This window comes from Medicago sativa, chromosome 1 (assembly GCF_051527215.1).
Source record: "Medicago sativa cultivar Bolivia chromosome 1, Bolivia_mono, whole genome shotgun sequence".
Classification (NCBI taxonomy): Eukaryota; Viridiplantae; Streptophyta; class Magnoliopsida; order Fabales; family Fabaceae; genus Medicago; species Medicago sativa.
The window spans coordinates 86,072,938-86,100,924 of record NC_140749.1 but is presented as its reverse complement, the minus strand read 5'-3'; the positions used below and the strand labels follow the sequence as shown (position 1 = coordinate 86,100,924).

The 27,987-nt window shown below is 32.2% G+C and overlaps 4 protein-coding genes across 5 annotated transcripts; 1 reads left to right on the top strand and 3 right to left on the bottom strand.

Moving 5' to 3' along the window:
* Positions 1 to 4,891: 4,891 nt before the first annotated feature.
* On the top strand, positions 4,892 to 13,325 carry LOC146958568 (dyggve-melchior-clausen syndrome protein). Its single transcript, XM_085740092.1, has 18 exons — positions 4,892 to 5,313; positions 5,907 to 6,131; positions 6,801 to 6,864; positions 6,966 to 7,095; positions 7,192 to 7,336; positions 7,514 to 7,762; positions 7,843 to 7,927; positions 9,107 to 9,209; positions 9,790 to 9,915; positions 9,998 to 10,111; positions 11,040 to 11,158; positions 11,268 to 11,355; positions 11,453 to 11,545; positions 11,656 to 11,745; positions 11,892 to 12,011; positions 12,124 to 12,215; positions 12,466 to 12,523; positions 12,878 to 13,325. The coding sequence occupies exons 1-18, from the start codon at positions 5,124 to 5,126 to the stop codon at positions 12,953 to 12,955; spliced, it is 2,169 nt and encodes a 722-aa protein (XP_085596218.1). The 5' UTR covers positions 4,892 to 5,123; the 3' UTR covers positions 12,956 to 13,325.
* A 739-nt stretch (positions 13,326 to 14,064) lies between these two features.
* On the bottom strand, positions 14,065 to 15,228 carry LOC146958567 (early light-induced protein, chloroplastic-like). Its single transcript, XM_085740093.1, has 3 exons — positions 14,950 to 15,228; positions 14,666 to 14,725; positions 14,065 to 14,527 (listed from the first exon to the last, which is right to left on the bottom strand). Exons 1-3 carry the CDS (start codon positions 15,097 to 15,099, stop codon positions 14,183 to 14,185), a joined length of 555 nt encoding a protein of 184 aa, XP_085596219.1. The 5' UTR covers positions 15,100 to 15,228; the 3' UTR covers positions 14,065 to 14,182.
* Positions 15,229 to 20,011: 4,783 nt separating this feature from the next.
* On the bottom strand, positions 20,012 to 21,228 carry LOC146958566 (early light-induced protein, chloroplastic-like). The gene is made up of 3 exons (XM_085740091.1): positions 20,953 to 21,228; positions 20,694 to 20,756; positions 20,012 to 20,547 (listed from the first exon to the last, which is right to left on the bottom strand). The coding sequence occupies exons 1-3, from the start codon at positions 21,100 to 21,102 to the stop codon at positions 20,203 to 20,205; spliced, it is 558 nt and encodes a 185-aa protein (XP_085596217.1). The 5' UTR covers positions 21,103 to 21,228; the 3' UTR covers positions 20,012 to 20,202.
* Positions 21,229 to 24,215: 2,987 nt separating this feature from the next.
* On the bottom strand, positions 24,216 to 26,292 carry LOC146958565 (early light-induced protein, chloroplastic-like). Of its 2 annotated transcripts, XM_085740090.1 has the most exons (4): positions 25,965 to 26,292; positions 25,718 to 25,816; positions 25,222 to 25,582; positions 24,216 to 24,339 (listed from the first exon to the last, which is right to left on the bottom strand). In XM_085740090.1, exons 1-3 carry the CDS (start codon positions 26,115 to 26,117, stop codon positions 25,238 to 25,240), a joined length of 597 nt encoding a protein of 198 aa, XP_085596216.1. In that variant the 5' UTR covers positions 26,118 to 26,292; the 3' UTR covers positions 24,216 to 24,339; positions 25,222 to 25,237. The 2 variants fall into 2 exon arrangements, with proteins under 2 accessions (XP_085596216.1, XP_085596215.1); XM_085740089.1 differs by having other exon boundaries at positions 24,306 to 25,582; positions 25,965 to 26,291.
* Positions 26,293 to 27,987: the final 1,695 nt, after the last annotated feature.

Below are 27,987 nucleotides of genomic sequence, written 5' to 3'. Positions count from 1 at the left end.
AAATTGTACGTGGCTAATTGTCCCTGAGGTGGAGAATGATCTGCATTTGAGAACAACCCCTACGCACGAATTGAGTCAGAGACTTTTATTTTTCTGTCATCAACAAGCTTACGACTTAAACTTAAGTTTTTGAGAGGGACTTCAACTTAAATTATGTGCTATATTATCCCAAAAAAAAAGTTAGGTTCTTCTTTTTTTATCAAGTAGTTTAGTGACTAGAGCTCGCACATTTTAAATGTGGAGAAGTCAGGTATACAGGGTTCGAACTTCAACCCCTGCATATATTATGCATTGTCCATACCTAAACTAACATGAAACCTCTGCATATATTATGCAATGTCTATACCTAAACTAACATGAAAAAAAGAAAAAGAATTTTCATTTTCCTTAAAAAAAAGAAAGAAAGAAAAAAGAAATTCTAGACTGACAATTAATGAATTATGTTAGTCAAGCGTTAGGCTAAGTGCACACTGCATTTGCATCATTAAAATTGTCTGCATGAGTTATATTTTCCCATAACTATAACAACCTCATGTGCAATTCTTTAGTTAATTGTCCAATTGCGATGTGATAGATCTATCACATTTTCATATCAAAAAGTCCGAAAGCTAGGCCATACCAATTAACTTCCACAAAATGAAAATTTATTGAGGGAATTTGAATTGTCTTGTTTGGATTGCATCAATTGATTAATAATCTTAATTACTAAAGCTTAACCCTTCAAGCAATTGTTGCCCTAATATTTCCCCCCATTTTTCCCTCCACTTTTCTGAGCCATTGGATCTTGCACATTTAGGCGCCATTCAATTTTAGCCATTGATCATCTTACTTAATGCCAGCCGAATTTTGTTATCAAGTTTGCTATAATTTTGGCCAGCCGAATCCTTATTTTTTAACCTAACAAATTTCATTCATATCCTCCTTTTTTTTTGAATTAAATATTTTCTACACTTTTAGGTTTGCAATTATTTAACATAACAAATTCTATCTAAAAAAATGCATCGCACCAATTTTATTCCTATCCTCTTGCTTTTTTTTTTTTTATGAAGCAAATATTTTCTACCCTAACTTCCTAAAGCTTAACCCCTCAAGCTATTGTTGCCCTAATATTTTCCCCACATTTTTCCCTCCATTTTTCTGAGTCATTGGATCTTTCACATTTAGGCGCCATTCAATTTTAGCCATTGATCATCTTACTTAATGTCAGCCGAATTTTGTTATCAAGTTTGCTATAATTTTGGCCAGCCGAATCCTTATTTTTTTAACCTAACAAATTTCATTCCTATCCTCCTTTTTTTTAATCAAATATTTTCTACACTTTTAGGTTTGCAATTATTTAACATAACAAATTCCATCTAAAAAAATGCATCGCACCAATTTTATTCCTATCCTCTTGCTTTTTTTTTATGAAGCAAATATTTTCTACCCTAACTTACTAAAGCTTAACCCCTCAAGCTATTGTTGCCCTAATATTTTCCCCACATTTTTCCCTCCACTTTTCTGAGTCATTGGATCTTGCACATTTAGGCACCATTCAATTTTAGCTATTGATCATCTTACTTAATGCCAGCCGAATTTTGTTATCAAGTTTGTTATAATTTTGGCCAGCCGAATCCTTATTTTTAACCTAACAAATTTCATTCCTATCCTCCTTTTTTTTAATCAAATATTTTCTACACTTTTAGGTTTGCAATTATTTAACATAACAAATTCCATCTAAAAAAATGCATCGCACCAATTTTATTCCTATCCTCTTGCCTTTTTTTTTATGAAGCAAATATTTTCTACCCTAACTTACTAAAGCTTAACCCCTCAAGCTATTGTTGCCCTAATATTTTCCCCCCATTTTTCCCTCCACTTTTCTGAGCCATTGGATCTTGCACATTTAGGCGCCATTCAATTTTAGCCATTGATCATCTTACTTAATGCCAGCCGAATTTTTTTATCAAGTTTGCTATAATTTTAGCCAACCGAATCCTTATTTTTTAACCTAACAAATTTCATTCCTATCCTCCTTTTTTTTAATCAAATATTTTCTACATTTTTAGGTTTGCAATTATTTAACATAACAAATTCCATCTAAAAAAATGCATCGCACCAATTTCATGCCTTTTTTATCCTTATTTATCCTTATTTATTAATTTTATTAGGTCTACAGCAACTTAACCTAATAATTTCCCTCTAAAATTATGCATTAGATTAGCAGCAATTTAACCTAACAAATTCCATCTAAAATGCAGCGCACCAATTTAAACAAACAAATTCCTTCTAAAATGCAGCAATCCCTAATATTTCTCCTCGCTGATAAGCTTTTTATTCTTATCATGTTGTGTCATCGTTTGTATATATCTATTGTTTCTGTAGACTTTTTTTTTGACAAGTTGTTTTACACTTATTAATGATATTTTTTTTGTTACAATTATTAATGATATATTTGTACTATATTTATAAACAATAGAGGATTTTAGGCTGACTTTTGTTATTCAAACTATACCTTAAACAATTTTGTTTGTTACATTTGAAATTCATAAATATTTATGCTTATAATTTTAATCTATATAAACTTTTTTATATAAAATATCGTTCATAATCTATATGTGTTAGCGTAATAAAAAAAATGAAAAGACGGCTATGTGAATGCCCGTCTTTCCACACGTTGACATAATGTAAATCAATATTTTTTTAAATTAAAAATAAATTAAATTATTACGTGGTATATCCCGTGAAAATAAAACTATCACATACCTCCCTGAAAACAAAAGAAACAAAAAACTATCACATGCCTTAAAAAAAAAAAAACTATCACATGCTTGAAAAATTCTAACGAATCTTTTTCATTTTTATAAAGGAATGAATATTTTAATATATATATATATATATATATATATATATATATATATATATATATATAAATGTTAGATATTCTCCAATCAACTTAATTAACCCTAATCCCGTCCTTTTTGGCGGGTCTAAATATATTTTTTTTAAAAATTGTTTTGCAATGAATTGAACCAACTACCCATAACAACACCTTAGAGCTTTTACCACTAGACCACTAACATTTTTATTGAAATATAGTTGCTTCTAAAATGGATATGTAATCTTAAAGGCCTTTTTTTTAAGCCACTAACACTCATTTTTATTGTGTTTATTTTCATGTTTGATTAATTTCACATAATTTAATTTATGACTTTTATTTCATGTTCATTTTTGTTGATGCAAACTAATGTTATAATTTTCTTTTTTGAGATTTTGCATGTCGATCACTCTCAAACATCACTTAGTTTCATTGTTTCTATTACTTTGAATGTAACTCTAAAATTAGTAACATAGTCACTTTGATGCTTATATAAGAAACTCTACAAAACCCGTACATCGTACGGGCTAGAGTCTAGTACAAGTTAATTCAGATCACAATAGATAACAAAATTCTCTAACAAAAAATTTAACACTTGTTAATTTTCAATCTTGAGTTCAACCAAAAACCTCCAATTAAATTAGAAAATATTTTTTTACCATTCCATACAAATGTTTTTGTATACTTCTAACTAACATATGACACAAGATTATGTAGAAAATCAGAAATAAAGAATGTGCTATTATTTTTTTTTTCATATACGCCCTAAGACCATGTACAATGTTTTTTTCTTTCAACACCCTTCAACACCCACTTTTTCAATTCCCAACACTCCACATCATTTTCTCTCTCTTAATTCAACCCCCATTCAATTTTTACCTTTCCAATGGTTTTCATTCAACACCCTACCCCACCACTTTTTATTTCTTATTCTTATTCTTATTTAATTTTTGTTTTTATAATTACATAAAATTATAATTATCGATTATAATTAAATTTAAATAATACAATTAACAATTTATTTTTTTTAGTTTTTTTGGAAAACCAAAATTTAGTAAAATAATTTATTTTTATTTTTTTAACTTAAAATGCAATACAACAAACTAAGCACGCGACACACAAATAATAAGATTAAGAGAGTGAAAAACTTGGTTTTTGTTTCTGTATCCAAATCAAATGATCAAAGTCTCTATTTGTAGAGAAAAAAAATCACGAATTTTGGTAAAAAAATAAAAAAATTATTTGCAACGAAATAATTGAGTCCAAAGAATTAAGAAGATAAAGATCCAAACAGCCAATCGTAGCAAGCCACGTGTCACAGCTTTATCCAAAAAGCTTTCTCTCTCCGCGTCCGTCAATACCAAACGCGCCCTGTCGGCGCGTGCATTACACGCGCCCAATTTCACAAACCAGAACGCGACGGATGGCTCGGCGTGGCAGCATTCAACATGTTTAATTCATTCATCTACTCTCTCCTCCACCTCATCTTCAACACTCTCCCTCCAATGGTTTCAACATATTGAGGTTGCCATTCAATAGCCCATTGCACATGGTCACAAAAGAACAAAAATGTATGCTTGTTTGGCATACTATTTGGATTTATGTTGAAAATCATGTTAGAATTTATTTTAGCGTTAGGCTAAATGCACATAAAGTTTAGTTAATTATACATTTGCAAAGTGATGGATCTATCACAATTTTCATACATCAAAATCAAATATAAGTCCGAAAGCTAGGCCATGCCCATACCAATTAAATAAACAAAATGAAAAAGCATTTAATACTTATATGTGACGTTTTCATTATTGTCTTAATCACGATATCTATACTTATCATACACATTAATATAATAAAAATTTATAAATAGAAATTTTAGATTTTGAGGAAATTCGAGTTATGTCTTGTTTGGATCCACCACGCGGTGACGTCGAAAATCTTATTATTATTAACTGATAATAACCGCTGATCCAAACAAGTCCTTATAATTAATTCATTTTTCTCTGCAAAACCTTCGTTTCGAAGAAGCTCCTTCTCGTTCTTCTTTTTCTTCTCTTCTTCGTTACACTCTCTCTGTTCTTTTCATTCTCTTCACGAACCAACGAGATTTTCAAAACAAATCTCCATAATCGCGTTTAGATCAAATCCTTTTCATCTCTCCGCGAATTTTCACACAATGCAGCTTTGAAATTTGAATCTCCCACCAAATCAGACGCAACGAGATTTGAACAACACTATCGTTGAAAATAACCGTTTTTTTTCTTTCTGAATGGGTTCGGTGGCGTCAACGCCGCGTAAGCGTGGTGAATTCTCGCCGGAAACGGCGGAGTATCTGATCGGGACTTTTGTCGGTGATGAGTCGTTCCCTTTCTCATCGGAGTTTTGGCAGAAATTGCTTGAGCTTCCTCTCAATGTTCAATGGCCTGCTGAACGTGTTCAACAAGCTTGCGAGCTTTTGGGTTAGTCGTCTTCATGAGGAAGCTTCAATTGATCCATTTTTTGATAATAGCATTAGTTTATAGCTTAGTTTTATTGAATTCAATGATTAGAATGTTGTGATATGATTTTGTTTTAACTCAAAATGATGCTAATAGCAAGGAGCTATGAAGCACTGACACAACACAGACACCGGATATGACACTGACACACAGACCGGTAAAACATTGAAAAGATGAATCAATTGAACGTAATCACGTGTGTCGGTGTCGTATCAGACACCGGACACGTTTCCATCTCAAATGTCGTTGCTGCAGAGGCTAGGAGTTTAGTATGCTATTTGTGTTGTTTCAAGATATTTGGATTCTGATAGAATTGATTAATTTAATTTTTATGGTAGATTGTTGAAATGTGATTATAACATCAAGGAGTTTCGAATGCTATTTATGCTTTAATCTATGATTTTTAGAGAAGTGATTTTGGATGATTTTTAGTTTTAATCTATTTGATTTGTATGGGCTATAATGTGCTTATTATGATGATTTTAAAGTGAGTAAATTTGCTTCTTGTGTCGAATTCTTATGTGAATTTTGGATTTTTTTGAATTGTTTTGCAGCGAAAAACAATTGTCAAACCAGGCATCTTGCAAAGCTTTTGTTCCATCTAGCATGCTACTTGCAGGAGTCCATGTCTACTTCTGGTGTGCCGCCCTTGGTTTATGAAAAGGCTGCTAATGCAGTGTACATCGGTTCTGTGTTTTTGAAGCACTTGATTGAAAGTGGTATGCAGTTGTATCTATCTTTTGAGGGTGATGAAGCTGTACTGAAGGATGTTTTGGGAGGTAAGCGCGTGTTAGATTTAACTTTCAGGATCTTTAGATTAGAAGTTAGAACCATGAATTTGGGAGATTTCCCATGCAAAACCAAACACGCTATAATTATCGTTGTTTTCTCTTTAGAATTAAGATCTGCAAAACCATACATACATATCATTGTCATTGAACTGTTGTTTTCTCTTTAGGATTAAGATCTGCAAAACCATACATACATATCATTGTCATTGAACTTTATTGCTGATAAGTATCCAAGGACTTGGGGAACCCTTCCTTAAAACCTAGTTATAAAGGGGAAAGAACCAAACCACTTAAATAAATACTCTACCGAGCATCGCATACTACTTGATGTGGGACTTGAGTGCTCCCTAATACCCAATTTCCTATCAGTTGCATTTATGATTTTGGGCGGTGTATTAGCATAATATTCATGTAAACGGCTTGAGCCGAATTTTGGCATCTACTTGGGTAACATGCTGCACCTTATTGCATTTGATGTGATGTGATATATGCATAATTTCTTTCTCTTGTTTGAATTGGAAATTCTTTATGTTTCATGCGATTCGTTTTTTTTCTTTCCTTCTTTTCTCTTTTGAAGTATCTTTTGGTTTATATGTGTGTATTTCCAGTGTTTTTCAGATTTCTTAATACAATTTTTTTTTTTTAAATTTCATACAGATCAAACCATTGAAAATCTTGTTATGAGGAATGTACTGAACTTTATAGCATCAGTAGAAGTGAGGTATATTATGACTCATATGCAACTTTACCGGTTAATTATCATTGAGTTATTGTGTGAACTTTCTCTCCTGACAATTTTTCCTTTTTCTATTATTATTGTAGTCCAAACACATTTCTTCTACATCTAGAGCTGCTTAATTTCTTGATTATTACAATGTCAACTCAGCTTCTATGTGGTCCATCTCCTGGACCAAATGATGTGAATCCATTTCTTGATGCAGCAATGGCTCAGGTTAGAAGCTGAGTCTTTAACATCAACCGTTGGTCATTGAGTTATTCTGTATTTGCAGATAGTAAATAACAGGTTAGTGCATTATTGGTTTTGCAGGACAGTGCTCTGGTTGGTTTAGTTGTTCGCAAATTGCTTCTAAATTTCATTACCCGTCCTAGGGTTCCATTCAATCGGGCAACTTATCCCATCTTTTATGACGGAAGTCAGAGTAGTGTGCTACAGAGAGTTGGTTCTGCAGCTGGTATGAACTGGTGACTGGATATGCTTTTCTATTTAATATTATGAATTTTTTGAAGTCAAGTATGCCTTTTTATTATTGTTGTTGTTGTTGTTGCTATTTCAATTGCTGCAAGATTTTTGTTTGGAAAGTTGGAACTTATTTGATAGGTGTTTTATTTTTTGATTTATTGCCTTGCAGCAAATATCGTTTTATTGCCATTCAGTTATTTGGTCAGTTCTAGCGGTGAAGGGTCAAGAAATCCAATAGCGGATAGCAGTCTTCACGTGCTTCTTATTCTCATTCATTATCATAAATGTGCTGTGAGTGAGGACTACTCTGCCATTGAGAATAACAAATCTTCAGCTTCAGATTCATTAATCAAAGAAAATGCCCAATTTTCCGACAACTCATACTGCAAGGCCTTAGAGCAAGCAATTGATTGTGAATGTAATATATTTTACATATCTATATATACCATTTTAATTGATTGAGAAGGCTAGCAAATTTTGATCAGTCTTAAAATGCAGTGGATCGTGTAGACATCGAGGGCAATGCACACAGTGGCCGACACATAAAGTTGCCTTTTGCTTCTTTGTTTGATACACTTGGCATGTGAGTATCTTTCCGCATGTATATGTGTTTGACAATTAATATACTACATCCGTAGAATGCTCACATATGCTTTTATTAATAGAATCAAGGGTTAAATATGTTTTTGGTCCCTATAAATATACCAACTTTTCGTTTTAGTCCCTCTAAAATTTTCCTTCAAATTTCTAGTCCCTATAAAATTTTCAATCACTACTTTTGGTCCTTATTTTTAAGTTAATTTTTGTATTTTTTAATGAAATTGTGCAGAAATGTGTAGAATATTGTAAAAAAAATTCCCAAAAAAATTTAGAATTTTTTAACAAAACATAAATTAAATATGAATTTTTAACCGTCAAAAATATAAAAATTTATATCAAATTCATGTTTTGTTAAAAAATTCTAATTTTTTTTTGGGAGAGATTCTTATAATATTATGAATTTTTCTGCAAAATTCTATTTAAAAATATGAATTCTACGTATGATTTTACTTTAAAAGAGGGACCAAAAGTGAAGATGAAATTTTTTTGAGGGACTAAAAGTTGAAGAAATTTTTTAGAGGGACTAAAACGAAAAGTTGACATATTTATAGGGACCAAAAACATATTTAACCCTAGAATCAAAGTCCGCAAAATAGAATTAACATGTTTGTAATTGTATGTTATACTCATGAAGATAACTTGAAAACTTGTGAGATGAGCAGAATATAGGCCAGTTGTAGATCAATCTTATTACGATATTTAGAAAATTGATTTCTTACTTTTTTCTGTTCTCCAATCAATACTTATATCAAAGAGAAGGAGGGGAAAGTAAAATAAAGCAAGAAATCACAATTTGTTCCGCTTTTTTCCTTCCGTTTCATGTATGTTTTACAGTCAGACATTATGGATTTCTTCTTGTTTACGTGAGCAGTGAACGATTATTTGCAGCTTCGTGTCTCGGTTTAATACTTTCTTGGTTTGAGGCTCTAGTATCTCATGGTATATACCTTCTAGTTTTGTGATAAGTGTCCTTCATTTTCCCTTCTCATTGATACAGCTAGAACTCACAAATTCCTTTCCACTTTGGATATTTTGTGTACAAAGTTATATGTATTCATTTTGTGTCATTATTGTCCGACACTCATACTAATTGCAATTCATTATCTATGATTTTTAACATTTGTTGTTTTTAAAACACCTGGCAACTTTTATTCCTCTACAGGTGCTTAGCTGATGAGGCAGCTGTCCTACTGCTTTACTCGTTGTTGCAAGGAAATTCTGCCTTTTTGGAGTATGTCTTGGTGCGGACTGATATAGACACATTGGTACGAGACAGCAAACTTGAATTTCTCTTATGAAAGAAAATGGAATGAATTTATTATATTTTATTGGTGAAATATCATCGATCTCCCTTGAGATATCTTTAAATGGCATACATACCCCTTATATTTTTTAAACAAACACTTGCCACCCTTATTCACTTATTTGTCGTAGAAATCAACACTCATTTTCCCTTAGATATGTCAAACGATACACACATCCTCTATTTTTACAAGATACATTGGAGGTTAGTGTAATTGAGGGAGGTCCGCGAATCTTACAAAAAAGAGGAGGTATGTGTCATTTTGACATATATATTAGAGAAAGTGAGGGAAATTTCCCCTAATTTATATATTTAGAAGTCAAAATTAGAATTTGAAGATCAACTTCGTTGAGGCTTATTACTTTGGGAAACATGTATTCACTTTATTATCATGTGATATATGCAAGCACTTGCTTTAAGTCATTGTAAATCATATGGATTCGACCGATAACATCTAGAATGACTAAAGATTGAGTTTGACTCCGTTTCTTGTTTATCTTATGACATTTTTTTGAAAGAGATTTATCTTATGACATTAACAGTTAATGCCGATTCTGGAAGCTCTATACAATGCTCAAAGTAGGACAGCTAATCAAATATACATGTTGCTGATTATATGTCTTATACTTAGTCAAGATTCTTCTTTCAATGCTAGCATTCATAAGCTGGTAAGAGTCGTCTTTCACTATTAGAATATGCCTGAAACTGCAACGATTGTGTTAAAGGTTAATTTGGTATATAAATGGACAGATATTGACGGGTGTTCCATGGTACAAAGAACGTCTTCTCCATCAGACTTCTCTTGGTTCTCTCATGGTCATAATTCTTATCAGAACTGTACAGTATAATTTGTCTAAACTACGGGTATGATTCTTAAAACTATGTTACATTATTAATTTACTATCTTGTATCTAATTTCTACATTTCCCTTTTCTACTTGATTTTATATATATATATATATATATATATATATATATATATATATATATAATGCAAAATCTAATCCAATGGCCAATTAATATGCTTATTAGTTATTACTGAGAGACGTGCTACTATTATCAGTATTTATTGGTGGAATATATAAACCGATTGATGCTATTGACCTTTATGTTTTATGGGAAATACTTTGTCCTGTTTGAGTTCACTTGATGGTGTTTACCCAAAAGGCCCAATATTGAAATCTCTTCCGATACATTGTTCTGTTCGCGTAACATGGTTTACTGTAATAAACTTGGTCCAATGAAATAGGATCCTGCCTTGAAATTCTAGTGCTATTTTAGAAATGTAAGGATTTATGTTTTTCCGTGAACATATTTTCAACATCTTAAATTCAAGTTTCAAGGACTCTATCTTGATAATGTAATTTTCAATCAACTATGTAAGCTTTAAGTTTGCATTAGTTTACCTACTTGGTCTAATGCTATATTTTGCTGGTCTGATCTAATAGGATTAGGGTATTGTGTACTAGAAGTAGCTTTGATGAAGAAAATTGGTATCTTTTTAAGGAAAGACTGACAGAAAATTTACATTTGGGAAAGTCTGGGAGCTGGGTGTAAGGAAGGCATTGAGACTTCAGATCTGTTATCCTATATCTACTGAAAACAGTGATTATATATATCATATCATATCATTCATATGCCAATGGATACTTGTAGAGTTGGCATGTTTCAATGTTAGAAATGTTTCTGATCCTCGTTTACACAAGTAGTTTATGTGGATTGAACTATTAAAATGCTTTTATTTTTGTATAGATTTCTTCCACTAACCATTCTGTTATGTAAAAAAATGATAGGATGTCTATCTCCACACAACATGTCTGGCAACTTTGGCTAACATGGCACCTCATGTCCATCGTTTGAGTGCATATGCATCTCAGAGACTAGTCAGCCTTTTCGATATGCTCTCACGCAAGTATGTTTCCCTTCTTTCTTTACCTTTGTAATGTACCATTCAAATTTATACCTTTTAGAGCTTGTTATCTCTGGTTTAAAACTTTGTCAATATTCTTGCTTCTCATCAGGTATAACAAATTAGCTGATCGCAGAGATAATAAGCTTCATATTGCAAAAGACAACTCAATTGAAGGAAACAGCTTTGTAGATGATGTGGTATATAATATATATACCATCTTGGTGCTTTTGTGACACCATTGATCACAAACTTTAGACCACTCCTTTTTCTAAATTGAGTCTTCTTTTGGTGCAGTCAACTGAAATGCAGATTTACACCGACTTCTTGAGGCTTGTACTAGAAATAATAAATGCAATCCTGACTTATGCACTGCCTCGGAATCCCGAGGTTTGATTTGATTTTCTACTTGATTAATTGAAGATTTATTTCACCTATTTTTGTCTAGTCCAAAACAGTTAAAATTTACGTTACGGTATTGCTTTATGTGATTGGAGCAGGTAGTGTATGCAGTAATGCACAGGCAGGAAGTCTTTCAGCCATACAAGAGTCATCCACGCTTCCATGAACTACTTGAAAACATTTATACCGTATGTTTAATATATATTTAAGTTGAAGTTACAATATATGCTCACCCTTTTAAACCTTGCAAATTCTAATAGAGCATGTTTCGTGCTATCTTTTTTACATCATTTTTTTTGTGTCATTGAAAAATGTATCTATTGAATATTTGCAGGTATTAGATTTTTTCAATACTCGTATGGATGCTCAAAGAGTTGATGGTGACTGGTCAGTCAATGAAGTGCTCCAAGTGATAATTGTCAATTGTCGTTCTTGGAGGGGTGATGGAATGAAGGTAATAAGGAAATAATATTGTGATTTGTGGTGCGCTTCCATTACGGAATATATCATAGAATTTAAGAGGATTACTTGTCCTGCTTCTATGTGACTATTTTTTTTTTTGGCAGATGTTTACTCAACTGCGCTTCATGTATGAACAAGAGAGACACCCTGAGGAGTTTTTTATCCCATATGTCTGGCAGCTTGTATTATCCCACTGGTATGCTTCTTTGAGCTTCTTATTCACATAGTCTTGAGGCTGCCAGTCAATATTTTACACTTAACAGCTCAATCAAGAGTATTGAGGCTTGAGATACACTAGGTCTAGGGGAATTAATTCTACTATTATTTATTTCAACTTCTATATGTTCTCTTCTACCAATGTTTTTTTTTTTTTTTTTTTTTTTTCCTTTTCCGCTATATTTTTTTCACTCTGCATGTCACTAATGCAAAATTTGTGTCACCTCCAGTGGATTCACATTCAATGGAGAAGCCATAACTTTGTTTCCAGTTGATCTACACTCAGAAGTACGTATCTGATTCTCTCCTTTTCTGTTTGTGTATGTGTATGGACAGACAAGCAATGCAACTTTTAATCAAATTGTGTAACTGCATTTTTTTTCTTTCTTGGGTGATAATTTTTTATTTTATTATATTATTGCTTTTATGATGGATAAATGCTGGCTATAACTATCATTTTCACATCTCATTTGTGTACTGTAATGCATAATTAAAGACACATTTATAATCTAAGAAGCCTAAGTCTAGTATGTTTGACAAAATCAAACCACACAACTATATGCATTGCATGATGTGATCTCAATTTTGTATACTGATTTCTTCCCTTGTTTTGGTCATTGATTTGTTATGAATGAATTGCAGAAACTTGAAAATGGGGTGGAAGGGAGCACATTTCAAAATGGCGATTTTGACAAGCCTGAGTATCAGCTTGATCCATAGCTGCTTGTATTAGTACAAATGTGGCTGCCAAATATATTAGTTATTTGTACATATGGACTAGTTGATAAGATTTCTGAAAAAAAGAAAAAGATGCTAAGATGTGTATTGTTCTCTTATTCTTTTTTGTTCATATAATATGTGAGTGTAAAGGTTCATTCCGTAGATGAAGATGAGATATCCATGTATTGAATAAGCGCTGACGCTAGTGTTCATGCAAATATCAATCATACAGATTTTGTAGATGTGCTCGGTTGCACCTCAGTCCTCACTAATGCTGTTGATCGAAGAATTTCACGTTCTCTATTATGTGACTACTTTTGTGTCAACATTTTTGTTACAATTTATACGAAATAAATTTTAAAATTTTATACACCGTAGTGTTATATCTAAGTTACATATTTATCATCATTCAATTCATCAAAAGTGTTAGAAGAGAAAGGGATATGTAATATTTTTTCAGTTGTAGTTTTATCTCATTCTGAGGGCAGAAGTTCCTTTTTTTTGTTCCTTTTTTTTTTGTTGCTAATAGTAATAATGGCAGAAGTTCCTTTAGTTAGTTTCCTTATTAAACTTAATTCTAGCATCTCAAGCTACAATTGTAATAAACAATGGCTTCATATTTGTCAAGTATATGCAAGTAAGCTTTCATAGTTAATGTACTATTTCATATACATCTCAAAATGCATTTGATCTGATTTATTATTCTCGAAAACACCCTTATATTAATGTAAGTAGTCAAAATCTGTAGCAGGAAAGCCTGACAAAGAGCTACCAAGATGAATACATCAAGAAACAGATTTCTGGAAATGCATTCGATCTTTGATATTCTTGGGGGCCAGTAAAGCATGTCAATTCTGATTTCGCCAAGGCAATTTAAGTTATAAGGGTCCTCATGTTTACTACATGTGAACAAAGTTTCTCGCAAGATTAGTGATTACAATTGAGGTTATCAACAATCTTGAAGCAGCGTTTGTCCATGTTACAATCACAATTTTTACGGATTATAAAAGCATCATTTGATTTATATGGTTAACGTCACCTAGAAAACAGGTTTTGGTTTCTCTGTCAAAATTACAAGCTTTAAAAAGAAACAAGTTAATATTAAGAAATTTGCGTATCAATGATAAAATATTATTTAAGAAATTACATAAAATATACATAAGGTTCCAACTTTGGCTTTTAACCACAAACCCTATAGACTTTAATCGCGTCCCTATAAAACTCTACTTACACAAGGGCAGTACCCTTAACATATTCTGTGACAGCCAAAGCAATCAAACCCAACATAGCAAGTCTTCCATTCCAAAGCTCTGCATTTGAGGACATGATACCTTTTGACTTAGATTCAACACTAACACCTTCAAATAATGGAACCAAAGAAGCAACTGTCAACAACACACTTGTATACAAGAACCATGGGATTCCACCACCAGATATTTGATCGAACAAACCCTGCCCTTTTGCTAATTCCACCCCCATTGCAGATACAAAACCAATCATGGCTAACCTTCCATTGATTCTTTCAGGCGCTGCCCCACCAAATGCCATCAAATGCGAAAATTTTGTGCTTATCTGCGATTATATAATCATCATTATTCATCAAAAAGGTCTCATAAATTTTGACCAAAATCAATACTTTACATGACTATACTCTTCTTGGACACAATTTTGGAAAAAACAAAGTTGTAATTTTTTTATTATGATGCTTACCTTTGGTGAACGAGTAGAAGCAGGCTGAGGAGTCACCTTTGGTTGCTCTTTCTGCCCTTCCTGAATAATGTAAAGAAACATTGTTATCAACTAAAGTGACATTCAAGACGTTATGGATTCTCCGGAATTTACAAAATCAACTACAATTCATGTACATATTTCATAAATATAAATCATAAACATGTTTCATATGATTGCTTTTTCATGTATACAAATTAATTATGCATGAACAAAACAAACACTATGTACATGACCTTAATATTTGTTTGATAAACCTTAATTACCTCAGCCATAGATCGAACTTTCAAACTAGCATTCCTTCTGAAGCTAGGCATATACATAGAAGGGATGTTGTTAAATTGGTTAACTCTAGGCCTGCTTGAAATGCTGGTCATGGAGCTTGACATGATAGATTGACAAGATGAAACAGCCATTGATAGTTTCTTAATGTTACAATGCAAAACTCAAGATCTAAAGAGACCAAGTATTTTTGAAGATAGGATAGCTTAGTGAATATTAATGAACTCTTTTACTGCACCTTAGATGGTTAAGGATGGTATTTATAGCATTGATAATGGTTGTTTATATAGAATGAAATGGAAAGCATTGTAAGTGATACTTGGATTCCAAACTTCCACGTAGTGTGTAACAAGGTTGTAAAGGTTACGAAAGGCAAGTGATGTGGTGGATATTTAAGTTCCACGTAATGTGTATAATATGGGTCCTAATTCCTAAAGGTTATTTGTTCACGTGGGTTCATTTGTCCATAGATGGTAAAAGCAAGAGACGTGGCTATAGCCTTTAGTCAGGACCAAAAGTGCTACACTGAGAATTTGAGGTTGTCCTTCTTCACTTGGAATCAGGACGGAACCATAAAAATTTGTGGAGGGGGGCAAAAATAACTCGTGTATTGTAGTTCCCTAAAAAAAACTCGTGTATTGTAGAGTCATTTTCTTTATTAAAATCGTACTACTATAAACTTACATTAATCCATTTTTATTGTGTTTTAACTTTCTTATTGTTAGGGATAAAGAAGTTTGGTAAACCAAACATAGAACGATATAAATAGGGATCCTTCAACTCCAAAAGTAACTCTAAAATGATTTATTGTATTTAATAACTCATGATAAAAAATACATTTAACTAATTCAATGGTTAAATAAAAAAACGCTTATCGAATAGATGCCTTATTATGTATACAGTCTAGAAACTCTTATAAAAAACTCTGTAATTCAATTTTTTTTTTTTTTTACTTATGGTTAAGATGCCTTATTTTTATCCTATAAAAAAAAAAATACTACTCCAATATTTAAAAGAGCCAAATTTAATCTTCACACTTTTTGAAGCTAGAAAGCAACAATAATATTTTAGCAAAAAATAAAAGAGAAATCAACAATAACATCATGAGAAGATGATGAAACGTACACCACCAAAAAAACAAAAACGATCACCACAAAAAAAGTGATGGAACGTGGCAGCAAATGGAAAGCTGTGTAAAATGTAAATATCTCATGTGATATGTGTTATCACTTGAACAAGAGCACTCTTTCTAAGGGGCGAGTCTATGATTATGCTTCATACTAGTATATAGTTGGGACAATATGTAGAATTTACCGAATATTTCTTTCAGTTAAGATCGTATGTCTTACTTGTAAGAGTTGATCATGTTAGAATTAATTGAATAATAAAACTATAAATTATAACAACCGTTAACTGAGAGAATTTTCAGTTGCGTGACAATATGCCAAGTATAAGCCTCACAAAAATCACGTATGCTACTTTTGAATCCGCGGAAAACTATAACCGTTGAAAAATTGTTTAAAGACTCGCAAAATAGACTTATAATTGAATTATTAAAATTTTTCGCGTGGGCCACTACACCACTTTGCGGGAATTTGGATCAACTGAAACCTAAAACCGGTATAAAATTGTATAAAATCTCGCAAAGTAGACCTATAACGTTAATTTTTAAATTTTTCAGAGTGAGTTGTGGCCCACCCCAGCCCATGAAGGGCTCCGTCACTGAAGTCCACACATTCAAGTGATAATAATGATTTTTTTTTCTTTCATGTGAAAGATCTTACTATATTTCAACCATAAGGCTTATCAAGAATTTTCCCATATACTTGACACGAGCGGCGAAACTAGCAATCTTTACAGAAGGGGCCAAATATAAAGAAATAAGATAAAATATATTGAGTGTTGTCTTAATAATTTTTAGTGTTAGTAAAGTTTTTTGTGTCCCCATGATATTAGCTCATTTGGTAAGGGATAATGCACAATATGTGCAGGGGCTGGGGTTCGAACCCCGGACACCCCACTTATTCATCTTTAAGGTGAATTTCTCTAGCCACTAGGCTACTTGACAAAAAAAAAGTTTTTTGTAATTGTTTAAGATATCAAATAAACTCATTTGTGGTAGCTAAATATATTAAAGTAACTATTTGTGGACCAGGTAAATATATATTAAAGTATGTGAAACAGGTGAATATATTATTGACAAATAAACTCATTTGTGGTAGCTAAATATATATTATTAAGGTAACTATTTATTAAATATACTAACCTATTCAAATAAAATAAAAAAAAATTGGGGACACATTCAGTGGCGTATCCAGGACCCTGAGTCAGAGGGTGCGGAATTTTTAACTTCATAAATTATTATTAAAAGTATAAATTATTATATATATATATATATATATATATATATATATATATATATATATATATATAATTTACGTTTTTACTTCGGATTTAATTAGTATGCACCAATAATATAACATGATTTTTCTTTGGATACATATCTAAAATAACTTCACAGTTAGCGCATAGAAATTAAACTCTTTAATATATAATTTAAACTACTAAATTTGTTTTTTTGTAACTTTTAGCCAATAAAAAATTAAAATTTATAGTCTTTTTACAAACTAATCACATTAAATTTTATAATTTTTAAAAAAATGTAAATTCAAAGTATTTATCACAAGGACATTTCAAAAAAAAAGTATTTATCACTACAAATTCAAAATAGTATCATTTACATTATATAGAATGAGTCATAATCATTGTACCAAAAAAAAAAAAAAGAATGAGTCATAATCATAGTCTTTATACGCAAAAGAAAATGAATAAAAATAAGACCATAAATTAGATCGTAAAAAGTTTTTTTTTAGCAGTTTACAATAAGTTATTTCTTTGCAAGTAATATTACATTTGATTTGGTATAGGGGATGAGTTTATATAAAATATTTTATTTGCAAGTAAAATCAAAAGCATTTGATTTTGGTGTGTGGGAGTAAGCATTAGATGTGTTTGATTCTCACGTTTTTCCTTTTTGCCTTTTATGGGAAAATAGAAGTCAATAAAACAATTGCATTTAACAACATTAAAAGCCCTTTTATTGGAGAAATAATAACAATTAACAGAAATAAAAGTCTTGGTCATACGCATCAGTCAAGTTCAGTAATGAGTGAGGTGCAAAACAAAATTCTCAGGGTGTGCAAGCAGCAATAAAAGTGAGAATATTGGTGCAAATAGCAAAAATCCAGGGTGTGCAGGTGCACACCCTCAAAGGTACCTGGACCCGCCCCTGGACACATTACATGCTTGCTGCGATAGAACAATAACCACATATCAATGGTGGTTATTTATACAAAATTTTGACAAATAAACTCATTTGTGGTAGCTAAATATATATTATTAAGGTAACTATTTATTAAATATACTAACCTATTCAAATAAAAAAAATTCTGTCAAAAAAAAATTTGGGGACACATTACATGCTTGCTGCGATAGAACAATAACCACATATCAACGGTGGTTATTAGTAAATCAGATATTTTACACGCGCAGTTGTCGAATTAATAGTATTGTATAACTCAAATGGTGGTAAACTGTCACCAAAGTTTTAACATTGCAACACGTTTAACAGCTATGCTATATTCAGCGAAGGAAAACATCATAAGGGCATCACGAAATTGAAATAAACCAATAAAAATTCAAGGCAACCGGAATTCATGGGAGGTGGGTTGAAATCATAGTTTTAAAAACCGGACCGGTGATCGACTCGGTAAAGTTACTGGGTCACTGGTTCATTGGTCGAACCACTGGGTCAACGGTCGAACCGTATAACTAAACCGGATTGACCCGAATGACTCGGACATATAACTCGATCTATATAAAAAATTATATTGGTATTAAATTATATTAAACCGGATGACTCGGTCTCTAAAAATTTTGACACTTATAATTTTCTTAAAGAAAACATAAAGAAAAAAAAAGTAAAAATATTTAGAAACATATTTTGCATTATATGCTTGTTTATTAGTAAGTATTAAATGCTCTTAATCAAGAAAATGCCAATAAAAATCAAAATATGATTATATATGTTTATGCATGACTATTCTTTCAAAAAAAAAAAACGTATGACTATATGTATTTAATGAAAATGAAAATATCTGGTCTATTTCTTTTACCCAGCATTTCAACGGTTCACATTTTAAGTTGGCCTTGATTTTAATTTAAAATTAAATGCATTGTACATATAGATTTTAGATGAATTATATTCACAAAGGGAACTTTTGGCGTGTTGGTAAGGTTGAATTCTTTGAATTGACTGTGCGTGTGTTCTGTTCGAATCCCACCGCTGCCATTTTTTAATAAATTTACTTGATTAAAATCTTAAATATTGAACCGGTTCAGTTCGGAAAACCTGCCGGTTCACCGGTTTTCAGCGGTTTTGACCGAGTCATACCGATTCACGTCGGTTTGACTGTATAACCGATCTACTTAAATATCGAACCAGTTCAGTTCGGAAAAACTGCCGGTTCACCGGTTTTCAGCGGTTTTGACCGAGTCATACCGGTTCACGCCGGTTTGACTGCATAACCGATCTAATAAGCAATTCAAACTGGCCACCCCACGCCGGTTTGACTGCATAACCGATCTAATAAGCAATTCAAACCGGCCACCCCACCGGTTCACGATTCGACTGATCCGACCGGCCGTGTGTTCGAATCCCACCGCTGCCATTTTTTAATAAATTTACTTGATTAAAAATCTTAAATATCGAACCGGTCCAGTTCGGAAAAACTGCCGGTTCACCGATTTTCAGCGGTTTTGACCGAGTCATACCGGTTCACGCCGGTTTGACTGCATAACCGATCTAATAAGCAATTCAAACCGGCCACCCCAAAGGTTCACGATTCGATCGATCCGACCGGCCGGTCCGGTTTTCAAAACTATGGTTGAAATAATGTGGGTCAATGAAAAAGTGGAAGTGGTGGAAATGTAGACTCGACATTTAAGAAAATAAAAGAAAATAATCATAGTGCAAATGTAGAAGAATTTCAAGAATAGAAATTAGAAGACCTTTTTTAAGTATAAAGAGAACTATTACACTTTCTTCTTGAAAATAACATAATTATTAAAAAAAAACCCAATGAAGAAAGTACATAAGAATATACAACAGTTTCATATATTGGCATCTAACCACAAACCCTATAGACTTTAATTAATCGTGTTCCTATAAAACTCTATTAAACAAGGGCAGTACCCTTAACATATTCTGTAACAGCCAAAGCAATCAAACCCAACATAGCAAGTCTTCCATTCCAAAGCTCTGCATTTGAGGACATGACACCTTTTGACTTAGACTCAACACTAACACCTTCAAATAACGGAACCAAAGAAGCAACTGTCAACAACACACTTGTATACAAGAACCATGGGATTCCACCACCAGATATTTGATCGAACAAACCCTGCCCTTTTGCTAATTCCACCCCCATTGCAGATACAAAACCAATCATGGCCAACCTTCCGTTGATCCTTTCAGGTGCTGGCCCACCAAAAGCCATCAAATCCGTAAACTTTGTGCTTATCTGCCATTATATAATGATATCATGATTATTCATTCATAAAAAATGTCTCATAAATTTTGACCGAAATCAATACTTTGCATGACTATAATCTTCTTGGACAGAATTTAGAAAAAAGAAAGTTGTAATTTTTTTATTACTATGCTCACCTTTGGTGAACGAGTAGTAGAGGCAGGCTGCGGTGTCACCTTTGGTTGCTCTTTCTGCCCTTCCTGAATAATGTAAAGAGACATTGTTATGGATTCTCCGGAATTTACAAAATCAACGACAATTGTTGTACATATTTCATAAATATAAATCATAAACGTGTTTGATATGGTGGTTTTTCCATGTATAGAAATTAAATATGCATGAACAAACACTATATACATGACCATAATATTTGTTTGATATATAAACCTTAATTACCTCAGCCATAGATCGAACTTTCAAGCTAGCATTCCTTCTGAAGCTAGGCATATACACAGAAGGGATGTTGTTAAATTGGTTAACTCTAGGCATGCTAGAAATGCTGGTCATGGAGCTTGACATGATAGATTGATAAGATGATACAGCCATTGATATAGTTTCTTAATGTTACAATGCAAAACTCAAGATGAGGCTAAGTATTTTTGAAGATAGGATAACTTAGTGAATCTTAATGAACTCTTTTACTACACCTTAGATGATTAAGGTTGATATGTGTAGCATTGAAATTGGTTGCTTATATAGAATAAAATGGAATGCATTGTGAGGGATATTATGGTTCCACGTAGTGTGTAACAAGATCCTAAAGGTTATTGAAAGGAAAGTATTGTGGTGGATATTTAAGTTCCACGTAATGTGTAAATGGGTCCTAAAGTTAATTGGTTCACGTGGGTTCATTTGTCCATAGATGGTAAAAGCATGAGATGTGGATCTAGTGCTAGGCTGAGAATTTGAGGTTATAAGAGTGGCTGTCCACTTGGAATGTGTAAAACCTCAATTGTTGTTTTTAATGCTTACTATTTTCGCATAGTCTAGAAATTCTGTTGCTATGTAGATAAGATAATCGGTGGTTCTTAATGATCCTAAGTTACCTAAGAAACTAAAACTCTTTCTTTAAATTTAAGACTTTTTTTTTGCTCTAACTAGATGCTTTCTTTCAAAATCATTGGTTGGGACACTTGTTGATACAAGACATTAGTTGGGACAATATGTAGAATTTACTGATTCTTCCTGAATTGGTACTCTACATCCTAATGATTTAAATATTACTCCCTTCTGTCCTATTTATAAGAAACATTTGACTTTTTTGATTTATTACATAAATGATATATTTGGTCTTTAATCTAGACAAGATACATCAATTACTCAATGAATCTAAAAAGTCAATTTTTTCTTATAAATAAAACTGGAGGGAGTATCATATTAAGAGAATGTATAATATGATTGTGTTTGGTATATTGAGGATAATAGAGATTAATTAATTAATTATGATTAGATTTTTTTTTGGTCAGGTATTATCATTAGAAATTTAATCAGTCTAATTAATAAATTTGACCACTAATATATTAAGGCCCAAAATTGATAAATATATAATATGATTAAATAATGATATATGCTCACATAATATTTGAATATAAAAATTAAATAAATTATTCAATAAAATATTTTAACAATTTCCCACTTATGCAGTATTTGCTTATGATTTTATAAGAATTCTCTAAACGTGCATATGCTATTATCTTTATATTTTCTTTTTACATTTGCTTATGATTTTATAAGAATTCTCTAAACGTGCATATGCTATTATCTTTATATTTTCTTTTTACAATTCGGTCCACCTTAGTATTGAATTTGGGACCACCATAACCATCATCAACAACATATAATATGATTAAACCTCAAAGAGCGCCACATCAATGTAAATGTACTTATGACATAAATCAATATGAAAGAGTGACATGGAATATTCATACATGAACATGTTCACAATTAATTCTTTAGCTTCATAATCAAATTTGTTGTTTATAATACTTCTAATTGACACATGCAAAAAGCATACGAGTTTGTGCTCTTAACCAATGACAAAAAGTTTATATTTAAACTAAGCCATCAAACTCGTGCCAAGAACACTTCATCAATAGCAGTTTGAACCTCGTGCCAAGCATACAAGATTTTGCATCTCGTTGCTAAAAAAAAATTGTCCCATGGATTTCATAAGATTTACTCAAGTGATGGTTTGGATCTTCAACTTTAGCACCTAAGAGTTGCTCAAATAAGAGTGCTTGCATATATGATTTTATTTCAAAGGAAACTGAGGTTTCATAACCAAAATGTGGGTTTCTAAGATTTACCCAAGTGATGGTTTGGATCTTCAACTTTAACTCTTGGTATTTCTAAACATGCGTACCTAAATTTAAGAATGTTTGCAATATGACTACTATTTGAACCTAAGATCGAGAAAACAACATGAGACAACCAGAAAAATGTCAAAATAGATTTAGGTACGCATGTTTTGAGGATTCTCATGACAATAGATGAATATACATTATACAAGAAAGAAAGAATTGAATCCTCTAATCTTACTCCCAAGAGTTGATTCTTCAATCTTTCTCCTCCTAGTTGACCTTTTCGGATTCCTTATTTAATCAAAACTTTGAGACCACAAATTTTTTTAAAAAAATCTTTAAATAGGGTTCACAAAAACCCTTGTATTCAAGCACATTCTGTCTCAATGCAAATAATGAGATTCTCACATTATTGATCACAATTATGAATTGATTCGTCATTGTTGTGAAATTACATAGAATAAAGAAAGGATTTGAATACAACTAACTCACATTGTGAGCTGACCGCGTTGCTATGCGAGTTAAGGCAAAATTGCCTACTTTGAGTTGAATTGGCTCGCAAAACTTATTGAAAAGAGTCAAAGACTCTAGAAATTATTTTTATTTGTCCCTGGAAACAAAAATTATTTCAATTTTTCCATAAAAGTTTTAAATTAAATTAAACAATGATTAAAAATACTCTAAAAAGAATGCATCAGATGAAGAACTATTACCCCTATACTAGAGGACCTGGATCTCCTCCTGTAACTGCTTCAACAATAGTAGATCTCAGTTGTAGAAAAATGATTCAATTGTTCATATTTGTTTCGCCAGTTTTCACACAGTTTGATCTAAACCATACATTTTTTTATTGAACGGTCGGTAGCAATTACTGCGTGACACATTAATTGCATGGAATCCGTATCCCTATACTAGAACAATGATCATAGTATGTAACTAAGTTTCCATGAAAGGGAGGTGGATCATTATAAATCAATAAGAAACTTAGGAAAATATGAGTATTTCTGAGATTTCTCCTACGAATCTCAGAAGTGTTCATTGCAAAAGAACAACGGTTGAGCAGCTCAGCTAATTATAGTAAGAATAATGAGTTGGAGTCATGGATTTAAACCCGAATGAACAGTGAATATTAAATTATAAACTAATTACTAACATTTTCCATTTAAAAATCTAAAAAAAGTGACTCAAATATCTTTGTTGAATACCATAATAGAAATATTTTTGGGTTAGATCTGGTATTCTCTGTGCATAACTTTAGTAATAATATTCTCGTGATGCCCAAATAGACAATAAAATCTCCCTAATAGTTTTGAACACAATTATTTTGTAGAAAAACCTTTAACAATAAGAGAATAATCATAGTCAAAAGTAGAAATTTGAAGTGGAATATATTATTAGAAGACTTCTTTTCAAGTATATGACAATATACACAGCAGTTCCATATATTGGTTTCTAACAAAAAAATCTACAGACTTTAATTCATGGTGGCATTTACCATAGGAAAGGTGAATCCTTTCCCACCATGGGAAATTTTTTTTGAACCATCAGATCCAATGAAGACTATATTCTTATCATATTCTCTCCACACTATATTATTTTTACACTATTACACCAACCTTGTCTTTCCTCCATATCCCCACTCACCCACCAGCAACATCAACTTCATCACAAGCTCCAACGCCGCCCTCCCAAACCTCACAACCATGTTCAATAAACTTCTCAAGGGAGCTCTAAAGTTGACCGTAACATTTTGTTTCATTTTTTTTGAGATCTAAAGTTGTTTATTTGATCTTGCTACAACCCAATTAGAAAATTCCAAGGCCAAAAACAACAATTACAACTTACAATCTCAAACTAAACTAAAGAGGAACAATCGACAGGGAAACAAAACAAAAATCAAAGGCTGTCCAGTAAGACATATTTAACAACAGAATCATGACTAAATTAAAATTTCTTATTATTAGTCCCCAAACTTGGCAAAAATAGAGAGATATCATTACTGGAAGTGGAGACAGGAAATTGGTTTTGTGGGTTTGAGATCGGTATTATGTAATCTTGTTAATTGGTTTTGTGGGTTTGAGATTTGAGAGAGAAAGAGGGAAATTAATTAAAAGTTATAATGAAATGATATAATGATGAATTAGAAAACTAGTCTCCGACGAGATTCCGGCAAGATTGAGTTAGTTGCACATGGTTGAAGAAAGATAGAAGAAGAGTAGGATGGTGGTGGAAGATGGTGTGAGAAAATATAGTGTTGAGAGACTATTATAATATTATGTTCCTTACTTAATCCAATGGTCCAAAAAAACTTTCCCATGGTGGGAAAGGATTCACCTTTCCCATGGTAAATGCCACCTTAATTCATTCCCTATAGAACTCTATTACACAAGGGAAGTACCCTTAACATACTCTGTAAAAGCCAAAGCAATCAAACCCAACATAGCTATTCTTCCATTCCATAACTCAGCATCTGAGGACATGACACCTTTTGACTTAGACTCCACACTAACACCTTGGAAAAATGGAATCAAAGAAGCAAGTGTCAACAACACACTTGTCGCCAAGAACCATGGGACTCCACCACCAGATATTTGATCAAACAAACCCTGTCCATTTGCTATTTCCACCCCCATTGCAGCTACAAAACCAATCATAGCCAACCTTCCATTAATTCTCTCAGGTGCTGGCCCACCAAAAGCCATCAAATCCGAAAACTTTGTGCTCATCTGCCATATTTTCATCATTATTATTATTTATTAAAAGGTTTCATAAATTTTCACCTAATTTAGTACTTAGCAAAATTAATCTTCTTTCACATAATTAAGAAAAAACAAATAGTAAAATTTTGTTACTATGCATACCTTTGGTGAGCGAGTGTAGGCTGGTTGTGGTGTTGGTGTTGGTGATGATGATGGTGTAATTGGGTCTACAGGCACCTTTGGTTGCTCTTTCTGCTCTTCCTGAATAATGTAACACGCAATCACCAATAAATCATAAACATATTATGTTGGTGATGATGAAGGTGTAATCGGTGACTTAATCAACTATACATGAACAAATACTATGTATATAACCTTAAATTTTGTTTATCTTATAAACCTTATTTACCTCAGCCATGGATTGAACTTTCAAGCTAGCATTCCTTCTGAAGCTAGGCATGTACACAGAAGGGATGTTGCTGAATTTGCTAGCTCTAGCTCTGCTAGAAATGGTGCTCAATGAGCTTGACGACATGATAGATTGATAAGATGAAACAGCCATTGATAATAATTCCTTAATGTTAAAATGCAAAACTTAAGAACTAAATAGAATAGTATATATTCTGAGGACTAGCTTTGTTAGTCTCACTGCAATCTTTCTTTGGTTTGGAAGGTAAAGCATTGAAGAAGATTGTTTATATAGCAGAAAATGGAAAGCATTGTGAGGGGCATTTTGGTTCCACGTAGTTTGTAACATGTTCTAAAGGTTATTGAAAGGAAAGTATTTTGGTGGATGTTTAAGTTCCACGTAATGTGTACATAGGTCCTAAAGGTAACTGGCTCACTTGGAATGTGTAGAACCTCAATTATTGTTTTACTTCTTTCTTATTTACTTTGGTATAGTCTAGAATATTCTACTGTTATGTAGAATCTAATAAATGATTCTTAGCGGTTCTTACTGATTCTTAATTAACCAAGAAATTAAAACACTTTTGATTTAATGACATCGTTTTCGCTCTAGCTACAATGGCATGCCTTTTTACTTGTAAAAAAAATGGTTTTGCAAATGAAGTATAAGTTTGTATATTTTGTTTAGGATTCTAGTTTCACTGTGCATTATCATTTGATGTTTATATTATTTTGTCTTTTGAAGCGTTAATCATATATAGAGGGCATATCAAGTGAGATGAGTTTTTAAATGAGAGGGTGAGAGGATATAATATCATCCCTTAGATCAATATTAATGGTCAAGATCAAATTCTAATACAAAAGGCTTAACACAGCTGATCTTTTCTTTTCAGAGTTTCTTCTTCCTTGGTTCGGTCATCACTCACCAAAACCTTCTCTTCCAATTACAAAATCCAAATCTGCCATCCACCTCAAATCTAAATCAACATAACTTTCACTAGCAACAAATTAAACTCAGCCACGATCTCCATCTCTATTTTTACAAATTGAACATTGAAACACATGGAATCTTAGGAAATTGAAATAGCAAATTACGTAAGAAAATAACCAATTTTAAAACAAAACCCATTCCCAAAATTCATATAGAAAATGAAAGGAAACCTTTTTACTTTCAAATAATCAGAATCACGTTTGATTTAAAAAGGTTATTTGGGAAAATTGAAAAGGGTCAATCTTACTTAGTCGAATCTGACAAAAATGAATAAATATTAGAATCTACAAATTGAAGATTTGATTTGAATGTATCATAAAATTGATTTCCCCTTCAACCAATGTGGCTTGTGATTTGTACATGGACTTTTCGGTTTCGCAAGTTTTAGAAGATGAACAACAACAATGAAAAACACAAGGTACGAAGGTGCAGCTTAAGAAAAGTAATATCTCAACCGTTTATTTTAATCTTGTGGCTCATATTTAATGCTCTCACCCTCTCACAATAACATCCCCTCTCACTTGATACATCCCGTAATTTGCTGTTTCAATTTCCTAAGATTCCATGTGTTTCAATGTTCCATTTGTAAAAACAGAGATGGAGATCGTGGCTGAGTTTAATTTGTTGCTAGTGAAAGTTATGTTGATTTAGATTTGAGGTGGATGGCAGATTTGGATTTTGTAATTGGAAGAGAAGGTTCTGGTGAGTGATGACCACCGAACCAAGGAAGAAGAAACTCTGAAAAGAAAAGATCAGCTGTGTTGAGCCTTTTTTATTAGAATTTGATCTTGACCATTAATTTTGATCCAACGGATGATATTATATCCTCTCACCCTCTCATTTAAAAACTCTTCTCACTTGATATGCCATATATATATATATATATATATATATATATATATATATATATATATATATATATATATATATATATATATATATATATATATATATATATATATTTATATAGGGCATATCAAGTGAGAGGACATTTTAAATGAGAGGGTGAGAGGATATAATATCATCCGTTGGA

Coding starts and splice junctions, on each gene's coding strand:
- LOC146958568 (XM_085740092.1), top strand. CDS start 5,124: ATGGGTTCGGTGGCGTCAACGCCGCGTAAGCGTGGTGAATTCTCGCCG. Junction 11,356..11,452: donor ACAGCTTTGTAGATGATGTG/GTATATAATATA, acceptor CTTTTGGTGCAG/TCAACTGAAATGCAGATTTA. Junction 11,546..11,655: donor CACTGCCTCGGAATCCCGAG/GTTTGATTTGAT, acceptor TGATTGGAGCAG/GTAGTGTATGCAGTAATGCA.
- LOC146958567 (XM_085740093.1), bottom strand. CDS start 15,099: ATGGCTGTTTCATCTTGTCAATCTATCATGTCAAGCTCCATGACCAGC. Junction 14,726..14,949: donor AAGTTCGATCTATGGCTGAG/GTAATTAAGGTT, acceptor TACATTATTCAG/GAAGGGCAGAAAGAGCAACC. Junction 14,528..14,665: donor CTTCTACTCGTTCACCAAAG/GTAAGCATCATA, acceptor ATATAATCGCAG/ATAAGCACAAAATTTTCGCA.
- LOC146958566 (XM_085740091.1), bottom strand. CDS start 21,102: ATGGCTGTATCATCTTATCAATCTATCATGTCAAGCTCCATGACCAGC. Junction 20,757..20,952: donor AAGTTCGATCTATGGCTGAG/GTAATTAAGGTT, acceptor TACATTATTCAG/GAAGGGCAGAAAGAGCAACC. Junction 20,548..20,693: donor CTACTACTCGTTCACCAAAG/GTGAGCATAGTA, acceptor ATATAATGGCAG/ATAAGCACAAAGTTTACGGA.
- LOC146958565 (XM_085740090.1), bottom strand. CDS start 26,117: ATGGCTGTTTCATCTTATCAATCTATCATGTCGTCAAGCTCATTGAGC. Junction 25,817..25,964: donor AAGTTCAATCCATGGCTGAG/GTAAATAAGGTT, acceptor TACATTATTCAG/GAAGAGCAGAAAGAGCAACC. Junction 25,583..25,717: donor CCTACACTCGCTCACCAAAG/GTATGCATAGTA, acceptor AAAATATGGCAG/ATGAGCACAAAGTTTTCGGA.